The sequence below is a fragment of the Stigmatopora argus genome, chromosome 20, assembly GCF_051989625.1.
Source record: "Stigmatopora argus isolate UIUO_Sarg chromosome 20, RoL_Sarg_1.0, whole genome shotgun sequence".
Taxonomy (NCBI): domain Eukaryota; kingdom Metazoa; phylum Chordata; class Actinopteri; order Syngnathiformes; family Syngnathidae; genus Stigmatopora; species Stigmatopora argus.
The window spans coordinates 9752079-9763344 of record NC_135406.1 but is presented as its reverse complement, the minus strand read 5'-3'; the positions used below and the strand labels follow the sequence as shown (position 1 = coordinate 9763344).

The window sequence follows — 11266 nt, the reverse complement described above, 5'->3', positions numbered from 1 at the left end:
ATGATGGCTTGAAACTTGTCATTGATTGTCCATTGCTTTCACCTGTGTGTCACCCAACTGTTTTTCCATGTCTGTATATTTATTCTTGTGTTCTACCTCTTTTGGTTCTTTTGTTGTTGTTGTAATTTTGGATTCTGGGTTTATATGTTTTCAATTTGCTTTTGGTGTCTTTAATTAAAACCCTTTGATATACCTTAGTGATGGGACAATGATACCTCAAGGATTGTATTGACACAGTGTCGGCACTGTATTGAAACCGTGTTGGTTATCCAATAGTGACCCCTGCAGTAGCTATAAAATTATTGCAGGTAAAAAAAATCCATGTTTTTTTAAATTCCAAACGGAGTTTATAAGTAAAATAAATCAAATTTGAGTTATATTTTTTAACTTATGTCCACATTTTTGTTAACTGGTAAATCATGTGAAATAAAAGTGATTATTTCGTTTTGCCTCACACGATCAAAATGATTCCACACTGGGGAAAACTTCTTAGAACGAGCCGAAATTACGCCAAAGTCCGTCCAACAGACACACGACACTTTGATACAGTTTATTTCTTTAAACTATTATCACACTTTGGCCTACCGATACATTTCCTGTTCCGGTCACGTGATTCTTTCTTAAAGCTTTACACGCCCCAATACTGTCTTTCTCTCTTGAGCTATCGGCACAGTCTGACGCACCAGCGTCGCTCGTTCCATCACTATTTATCAGAAACCTGCTTTAGCTTAGCCCAGCTAGCAGCTATCAAAGAAACAAGTCGTTGACTAGCTTGTTCATACTTTAGCATAATTTAGCTAGCAGCTATCAAATGAACAAGTCAACGAAGAACTCGTTGTAGGTTTCCTGGCTATTTTAGCTCAGCATAGCTAGCAGCTATCAAATGAACAAGTCAACGAAGAACTCGTTGTAGGTTTCCTGGCTATTTTAGCTCAGCATAGCTAGCAGCTATCAATTAAATAAGTCGTTGAAGTGCTTGTTTATGCTTTAGCTTAGCTAGCAGCTATAAAGGAAAGAGTCAACGAAAAACTCGTTGTAGGTTTCCTGGCTATTTTAGCTCAGCATAGCTAGCGGCTATCAAATAAATAAGTCGTTGAAGTGCTTGTTTATACTTTAGCTTAGCTAGCAGCTATAAAGGAAAGGGTCGACGAAGAACTCGTTGTAGGTTTCCTGGCTATTTTAGCTCAGCATAGCTAGCAGCTCTCAAAGCCGCCGCCATCATCAGAATTCACGTGTGGAAATGTTGGCAAGAACACAACGCCCAAAGCTCCAGGAGGAACTTTTTGAGGTCAAACAGGAGCATTCAACTCACGAGCAATCGACAGTTTGCAACATAACGCACGAGAAAGTTGTTCTTCATAGACTAGAAGGTGGGTACACTTTTTATTTCCATATACAGTGGTACCTCGAGATACGAGCTTAATCCGTTCCGGGACTGAGCTCGTATGGCAAGATTCTCGTAACTCGAGCGGAAGTTTCCCATTGAATTGAATGGGAAACAAATTAATTTGTTCCAACTCTCTGAAAAAAACACCAAAAACAGGATATTGGATTGAAAAAAAAAGTTTTATTTCTTATAATTCGCCATATATTGACAAAGTAATGAATAACGAGTGGTTTGATAGTAATAATGTGTTTACACATTTCGCGGAGGGTATAGACAGCGGCATACACGGAGGCGGGGGGGGGGGGGTTGCTCGGGGGGGCTTTATCCACGGCAGCAATGCACTCGTAAACGAACAAACAAATTTAAATTAACTTGGATAACTATATACAGACACTCAACGTTTAATGTAACTTCAAACAAAACTAAATTCTAAATTTGTTGTAATCTTTTTTACCTTAGTAGTAGTTCTACGGGTTGACACCACCTGGCCGCTCCGCCGAAGTCTTCAAAACGAACGCATCAAGAGTTGTTTGTTTTTGTCTACCCTTCAAAATATTTCGATAATGTCGCATACAAATGTCATCACAATAGGATAACGCACGACCACTTGCCAACGAGAAATAGTCTTTAAAGAACGATCGCGGGAGCATCTTCCCTGAGAAAGAATAACAGGAAATACAATAGTTGATCTTACCCACGTATTGATTGTGGGTAATGAAGTTTTATTCTGAGAAAGCTTGCCATTGCCTATGGGTGTTGTGTGCACGTGTATACTTCATTACCCAGAAAGCCGTCTTTTTGCCCGCGCGTTGTGCGTTTCCTGGTCGTATGATAAACTCGTCTGAATTAATTAGTTCCGTGCTCGTAGATATTTTTATACACGAAAGATATGCAAAAAAGAATGCCATGGCCACCTGGCTTGGTCGCATCACAAAATTTTGACCGCATCACGGACGAATTATTCGATCGAAATTTCCCCCGTAAGACGAGCATTTTGTATGACGAGCGGTCGTATGACGAGGTACCACTGTATTTCCTTAAAGGTATTCTATTGACATGAAACTATAGTAGTGTACGTACATTTTCATGAATTCGCACTAGCACCATTCGAAGAAAGACGTAATAAATTCTATTTCTATTTAAATGTAACCACTCTAGGAGGGAAAGGATGAGTCTCAACGCGTGTTAATATTTAACAACGGCATTAAACAGTAGCTTTCCTTTTATTGTATCTTTATCACAAACAAACAATGTATTTGTCAAATTACGCAAAGCGCGAGCGCCCCCAGAGGCGTTCAAGAGTCATTCCTGCTACTCGCCCTCCATTTTTGGCTACATGCTTGAGTGAGATAACACTTATTTGCATGCTCTAAATTTAAAGTTTAAAAAATAGAGATGTAGATGCACTAAACAACGAGAGCAGCGTTCAAACAATGGTGTCAAAGTTGCGGCCCGAGGGCCAAATCTGGCCCACTGCCACTCCGTGGTGCGGCCTGCGAAAGTACTTCATATTTAATGCTAAAATTCAAATGCAGCTTATAAATAAATAGAATATTAACTATCATCAGAGATCATCACTACATCACTCTGCATAGACATTGAGGTATGGTCCTCCAAGGCAAGAGCGCTTCACCTCATAGAACTAACAGTACCATCAAAGGAGGGGATCGAGACCACCTTCGAGCGCAAGAAGGCCGAATACTTGAATCTGACAGCTGGGTACCAGAAAATTGTCTGGAAATGCACCATCTACCCAGTCGAGGTTTGCTGCCAAGGCTACGTTGGGCTTCTCCCACTGTTTTTAATTCCAACATTCAATTTCTGATATGCTAAATCTTGTATAGAGGGTGCTGGAGCCTATCCCAGCTTCCTTCGGGCCAGAGGCGAGGAACACCCTGAATAGGTGGCCAGCCAATCGCAGAGCACGAGGAGAAAAAAACCCATTCACTCTCACACTCATACCTAGGGGCAATTTAGAGTGTCCAATCAGACTATACAGTGGTACCTCAACATACGAGCTTAATTCGTTCCGGGACTGAGCTCGTATGTCGATCTTCTCGTAACTCGAGCGAACGTTTCCCATTGAAATGAACTAAAAACAAATTAATTTGTTCCAACCCTCTGAAAAAACACCAAAAACAGGATATTGGATTGGAAAAAATGTTTTATTTCTTCTGATTTGCCATCTATTAACAAAGTAACACATAACTAGTGGTTTAATAGTAATAAAATGTGTTTAATGGAACTAAAATTAGACGGATTTCGCGGAGGGTACAGAGGGACATAGAGGGGGGGACTTTCCACGGCAACACACTCGTAACCGAACAAACAAATTTAAATTAACTTGGATGATTAATATATACAGATACACCTTCTGGCTGGGTTAGCTGTTTGCCACGCCTCCACCCTTGCGTTCGCCATCGATGGGCTGTTTGCTGTTGTATTCCCTTCAAAATATTCAGAAAATGGTGCACATAAATGTCCTCACAATAGGATAATATACGACCACTTGCCAACGAGAAGTAGTCTTGAATTAGCCATCGCTCCGTTAACGGGAGCTAATAGACTAAGGGGGACACTGAAAAAATGCAGCGCTCCGCTCAGTGCTCGCAGAGACATTACAAAGAGGTATAGTTGCGACCAGAGATATTACATGAGGAGTTGTGGGGGAGGAGAGAGACTGCCCCTGATGTTCTTACGAGCAGCCAACGAGAAGTGATATACCACACTGCTTGTCAATGTTCCCTCTAAGCTGCGTGCGTGCGCAATTGCGCACTACTCTCGTCTTCTCTGCGCACAGCAAATCATATGGAGCGCACAAAATAAAATCCCAATTTTTTTTAGCTTTAGGGCTGACGCGCGAACCACTCATCCGCCGGGCCGCCCATTCATTGATATTAATCATTACATTTTATTATTACTAAATCATTTATGTGTAGTAGACATGCACCTGCTTATGGCATGTGTGACTGGTGTGTGCCTATAGTGAGCAATGATGATGTTGCTCACACCGGTCGTTACTCAGTGTGCTCAGGGAGGTTGTCTTTCTGCCCAGACAAACAAAAAATTAGAGCGAACATTGCTGCTCGTATTAGCGATCGCTCCAGCATTCGCGCTGAGTGATGGAAAAAAACACTGAAAAAAATGCAACGCTCCGCCCATTGCTCGTAGATATCTGTTATACACAAAAGACATGCGGCAAAAAAGACAGTGCGCTACAATGATAAACAGCCTCTCATGTCTTGGCCAACTGTCTTTCTCGCATCTCGTTATTTGTTCGAAATTTTCCTCGTATCTCGAGCTGCTCATATGTAGAGTTACCACTGTACCTCTATTTCAATCTCATTAATCCCCCAAATAATAATAGACCTGCTACTTAATAAAAGATAATGCTTTTTTTAATGCCTCCCCTTTGGCAAAAGCATTTTAACTAAATCAAAATCTAAAACATAAAAGAAATGTTTACAATGAAAAGGCTCCCAAAAAGATTTGACTAATTTTAAGGAGTTACATCACCAGGGAAGAAACTTTTCTGACCAATAGTGCCATACTTTGAAAAATGCACCTATAAACAGTTTTCAACTCATGTTGCTGCTGACGAGAATACTACAGTAGTCAGTACAGACGCTCCCCTACTTACGAAGGAGTTGCGTTCCGAGCGATTGTTCATAAGTTGAATTTGTTTGTAAGTTGATTCAGTGCTATATTTTGTATTATAATTAATGTTTAAGGCCTATATAAGTAAATTGAAGGTTTATACAGACACTCCTCAACTTACGAACGCAATTGGTTCCGAGCGATTGTTCATAAGTTGAATTTGTTTGTAAGTTGATTTAGTGCTATATTTTGTATTATAATTTATGTTTAAGGCCTATATAAGTATATTGAAGGTTTATATAAGTGCATTTGTATGTTTAAGGCTTGTATAAGTAACACGCATTGGTTTGTACTGAAAAAAAAAACATTTAATAAAATGGAGAGAATATGTACAGTACTGTAGAGAGAGAGATACATTTATGTATTAGAAACTGGCCAAAAGAAGCGACCTAATGACGATTGCACAGTTTTCTTCTTTTTTTCATCATAAATGATGCAGTAGCACTGTATGGCATCATTCAATTGATTTGCAAACTTTGTGCAACGTTCAATATTTGGGTCCTGCTGCTCGATCTTTCTGTTTATAAATGGTACTGAATGTGCAACGCTCACCACTTTCTGACGCGCATCAAGCTTCGTTATTATTGCCACTCGTTTCAAATGAAATGGCTTGCCTCTTCCTTGCAACTCCCTCAATAGAAGCCTTTAGCTTTTTACCAACCATATTCAATATTGGATGCATGAGATATTTAATGATACAAATGAAAAAGGTTCTTTGCACACTGGAGATACATTCACGCACTTCCGCATTGCAACGAAGAAGGTAGATGCTGGGTGAGCTGAGCTCTCACAGCGCCAGGCGTCGGTATTAGCGGCGGAAAGAAGTACTACTCCGAAAAAGACGCGAAATACAAAATTGGACTTGCGAACATTTTTGGACTTAAACGCAATTTGCAGACATGTTCGTATGTACCGTTGTTCGTAAGTTGAATGTTCGTAAGTAGGGGAGCGTCTGTATAAGTGCATTTGTATATTTAAGGCTTGTATAAGTAACCAGCATTGGTTTGCACTGAAAAAAACATTTAATAAAATGGAGAGAATACATACAGTACTGTATACATACATTAGAGAGAGATTTACTAGAAACTGGCCGAAAGAAGCTATCTAATAACGATTGCACAGTTTTCTTCTTTTTTCATCATAAATGTTGCGGTAGCACTGTATGGCATCATTCAATTGATTTGCAAACTTTGTGCAACGTTCAATATTTGCGTCCTGCTGCTGGATCTTTATGTTTATAAATGGTACTGACGGTCGAACGATTCAAGTTCTATTCCCGTGCAACGCTCACGCGCATCAAGCTTCTTTATTATTCCCACTCGTTTCAAATGAAATGGCTTGCCTCTTCCTTGCACCTCCCTCACTAAAAACCTTTCGCTTTTCACCAACCATATTGAATAATGGATGCACGAGATATTTAATGATAAAAATGAAAAAGGTTCTTTGCGCACTGGAGACACGTTCACGCACTTCCGCATTGCAACGGACTGGGCAGAAGAAGGTGGATGCTGGGTGAGCTGAGCTCTCACAGCGCCAGGCGTCGGTATCAGCGGCAGAAAGAAGCACTACTCGGAAAAAGGCGCGCAATACAAAATCGAACTTACGAACATTTTTCGACATAAACGCAATTTGCAGACATGTTCGTATGTACCGTTGTTCGTAACTCGAAGGTTCGTAAGTAGGGGAGCGTCTGTACTGCATTGTGACGAAATGAACAAGAAATTCAGTCATTTTATAATTAGAAAATGGTTAATCATTTATTTATTTTTCTTGGCAGGTTTCAGAAATGATCTTGGTGCTGATGGGCAGGAGTCTGTTGACCTTGAAGGGGAAGTTGAGCTCCCCCAAATCAAAGAAGAGGAGCCAGAGTTCCCTCAACAACAAATGGTAGACGAGCAATATCCAATCAAAAGGGAGGAAGATCATTTCACCTGGTCACTTGGTGAGTTCGTGAAGAGGGAAGATGTTCTGGGCGTGGCCAGTGGAGGGGCGGAGCCTGCAAACACCACAACATGGCCCCTAATTAAAGAGGAGGAGCCAGAGTTCCCTCAACAAATGGGAGACGAGCAACTTCCAATCAAAAAGGAGGAAGATAATTTCACCTGGTCACCAAGTGAGTCCGCGAAAAGGGATTATCTGGGCGTGGCCAGCGAAGGGGTGGAGCCTGTAAATGCCTCAGAATGGCCCCAAATTAAAGAGGAGGAGGAGCCAGAGTTCCCTCAACAGTGCAAAAGAGAAGAGCAACCTCCAATCAAAAACGAGGAATGTGTCAAATGGTCAACTGGTGAGCCTTTCAAGAGTGAAGATGATCTGGGTGTGGCCAACAGAGGGGCAGGGCTTCTGAGCGGCAGCTCAACAGAAGGATGGCGAGCAGACAATTTAATTGCTCCTTTATCAGATGACAACGACTTGCTTTTTGACGATGGTGATGTTAAAGATGTTAAGAAAAATCCCAGTGGCGACAAACTCTGCAAATGCTTTCAGTGTGGGAAAACTTTTGGGAAAAAGTCTTCTTTGAAAACACATATGAGGAGCCACACTGGGGAGAAACCCTTATCATGTTCAGTTTGTGGTAAAACATTTACACACAAGGGAAAATTTAAAATGCACAGAAGAATCCACACGGGTAACAAACCATTTTCATGCGCAGTTTGTGGTAAAGCCTTTTCTCAAAAGCAAGTTTTACAAATACACACAAGAACCCACACGGGTGACAAACCATTTTCGTGTTCAGTTTGTGGTAAAGCCTTTTCTCAAAAGCAAGTGTTACAAATACACACAAGAACCCACACTGGTGAAAAACCATTTTCGTGTTCAGTTTGTGGTCAAGGATTCACAGACAAGGGAAACTTAAAAAGGCACACAAGAACACACACAGGTGAAAAGCCATTTGCGTGTTCAGTTTGTGGTCAAACATTCACACTCAAAGGAAACTTAACTATTCATGCAAGAACCCACACTGGCGAAAAACCATTTGCGTGCTCAGTTTGTGGTAAAAGATTTACAGAGAAGGGAAGCTTAAAAATACACACAAGAACCCACAATGGTGAAAAACCATTTTTGTGTTCAGTTTGTTGTAAAACATTTACAACGAAAGGAAGTTATGAAATTCACACAAGAACCCACACTGGTGAAAAGCCATTTTCGTGTTCAGTTTGTGGTCAAGCATTCACACACAAGGAAACCTTAAAAAGGCACACAAGAACCCACACTGGTGAAAAACCATTTTCGTGTTCAGTTTGCGGTAAAGCCTATTCTCAAAATGAACACTTAAAAATCCACATAAGAACCCACACAGATGAAAAACCATTTGCGTGCTTGGTTTGTGGTAAAAGATTTACAGAGAAGGGAAGCTTAAAAATACACACAAGAACCCACACTGGTGAAAAACCATTTTCGTGTTCAGTTTGCAGTAAAGCCTATTCTACAAATGAAAACTTAAAAATCCACATAAGAACCCACACTGGTGAAAAACCATTTTCGTGTTCAGTTTGTGGTAAAACATTTACACGCAAGGGAACATTTAAAATGCACACAAGAAACCACACAGGTGAAAAACCATTTGCATGTTCTGTTTGCGGTATAACATTTAAACACAAGGGACACTTAATTAGTCATGCAAGAACACACACAGGTGACAAACCATTTTCGTGTTCAGTTTGCGGTAAAGCCTTTTCTCTAAAGTACAACTTAGAAGACCACACAAGAACCCACACTGGCGAAAAAACATTTTCCTGCTCAGTTTGTGGTAAAGCATTTACACGCAAGGGACACTTAATTAGTCATGCAAGAACCCACACTGGTGAAAAACCATTTTCGTGTTCAGTTTGTGGTAAAACATTGACACGCAAGGAACACTTAATTAGTCATGCAAGAACACACACGGGTGAAAAGCCGTTTTCGTGTTCAGTTTGCGGTAAAGCCTTTTCTCAAAAGCACGATTTACAAAGACACACAAGAACCCACACTGGTGAAAAACTATTTTCCTGCTCAGTTTGTGGTCAAACATTCACAGAGAAGGGAAGCTTAAAAAGACACGTAATAACCCACACTGGTGAAAAACCATTTTCGTGTTCAGTTTGTGGTAAAGCCTTTTCTCAAAAGCAAGATTTACAAAGACACACAAGAACCCACAGTGGTGAAAAAACATTTTCCTGCTCAGTTTGTGGTCGAACATTTTCCCAAAGGAGAAGCTTAAAAAAACACTTATTAACCCACACTGGAGAACAATGTCTTCCTGCTCAGTCTGTGGCCACAGATTCGCTACAATAGCCCAATTAAAAAGCTACACAATTGAAAAGCCTGAAAAGAAGACTTAACAACCCGCACAGGAGAAAAGCCCTTTTATGCTCAATTTGTGGCAGGAATATCTTAAAAACACAATTACCCACAACGGTCAGAAATCCTTTTCCAGCTCGGGTTCTTGCCAGAGATTTAGTCGTAAGGATAGACTTAAAAAACGAAAATGTGTTGTGATAATACGCGAGTGGCTAATCACGGCTTTGCTTTCTTTTTCAATTTCTGTATGAGAGATCATTGTAATCAAAGTATAATTGTAATTTGCATTCTGAAAATCTTGTTTACACTTTTTAATGTGTAATATTGATCCACACGATTCAAATACAGTAATACCTTAAGATACGAGCTTACTGCGGGATCGAGCTAGTATGTCAATTTACTCGTATCTCAAGTCAATTCGTCCCATAAAAATGAACAAAATACAAATTAATCCGTTTCCATCCTAAAAAAACCCAAAATTTGTTCTAATTTACTACCGACTCACAATTGGGAACCATCTGGTATGCTCATATCTCAAATTTGTCTCGTATGTTGGATCACTTGTATGTCAAGGTATTAATGTATAAGAAAATTTAGTGTCGTTGAAGATTTTCTTTACTTCACAATTCTATCAGAAATAGTAGAGCCTAAATTAGGAAATTACAAAGTAAATAATCAATAATGTGATGTAAATAATATGGAAAATATGTCTTCACAGTTAAAGACATGCCTAAGAAATGTGAAAAATGGCAGTTTTTGTCAATTGAATTTGCTAGCAAATCCAATAAGAATATTGAGTGGTATTCAAACATGACACATTTTAATGAAAATAAATGATATATTGAATCTAGGATCTAAGAAACATTAGTAGAAATATGGCGTGAAAGACAATGAATTTGCTCAAAATAAATAAGTAGTACAATGTCCTTATACTTTTGTCATATTATAAGATGAGTCACGTTTTTAAACCTATTTAACGTGTAATCTTTTTGGTAGTTCCAATAAAGTTCTCTTTTTGGTGAAAAATACTTTTTGGGTCATTTTGTTGACAAACTCAGCCTTCCAAATTCAAAGGTGACAAAAAAGAGGAGCGTTATTTGCTAAGATTTAAAACTAAGAGGAAAATAAATATTAATTTGAACAATTTGACAAATTCATTAATAAAAGATTTTCTTTCTACAAGTGTGAAAATACGGTAACTTCATGTCTGAAATTAACGGTAAATTGTTTTTATCTTTTTGATGTTGAAGGGGATAATTGGTAGAAATGTAACTCGATTTTTATTTTATGTGTAACTATTGTAAAAACATTGAGTAAGAAAGTTTCATAGGGGATGATCGACAAACTACAAAGGGAATGTAATGTTAAATGTTTGCAAAAAACTACTAGATTGGGGCTGTTATAAAGCTTCTGGACAGCTGGCTGAGGAGTTGATCATTTTATTCAGGTGTGGTAGAGAAGGGAGATATGGAAAAGAGACCGGAAAGGGGCCCTCAAGGACGGGAGTTGGGCACCCTTGGTCTACATCAGGGGTCACCAAACTACGGCCCGCGGGCCGGATACGGCCCGCCGGCACATTTGGACCGGCCCTCTGAACAATACCAGAGACGCTATGGGATTTTTTTCCTATTTGGCCTTGAAGACTGGGACGTTTTAATCTTGTGTTTGGTTCATTGCACCCCTGCTGAGTCCACAAATCATCCCAGTGAAGCGGGCCTTCGCATTGCTTCTTTGGTGACACGCGCGGAGAGAGTGTTTCCCTTTGATGCATGGGGCACTTCCACCGTTGCATGCGCGAGCAGAGTGTTAGCGAGACATCTGGACGATCGCAGGTGAGGGCGGAGCCCTGGGGCCATCGCTATTGCGATGCTATTCAAGCATATAAAAACTGTGCAACCTGAACTTGTTTGAGAACGGAATAATGGCGAAAAGGTTAGTTAAGAG

At 40.0% G+C, this 11266-nt stretch overlaps 1 protein-coding gene across 2 annotated transcripts; it reads left to right on the top strand.

The window, feature by feature from the left end:
* Positions 1–654: 654 nt before the first annotated feature.
* LOC144065502 (uncharacterized) lies at positions 655–10342 on the top strand. Of its 2 annotated transcripts, XM_077588410.1 has the most exons (3): positions 655–841; positions 914–1370; positions 6822–10342. In XM_077588410.1, the coding sequence occupies exons 2-3, from the start codon at positions 1241–1243 to the stop codon at positions 9314–9316; spliced, it is 2625 nt and encodes an 874-aa protein (XP_077444536.1). In that variant the 5' UTR covers positions 655–841; positions 914–1240; the 3' UTR covers positions 9317–10342. The 2 variants fall into 2 exon arrangements, with proteins under 2 accessions (XP_077444536.1, XP_077444535.1); XM_077588409.1 differs by having other exon boundaries at positions 655–1370.
* Positions 10343–11266: the final 924 nt, after the last annotated feature.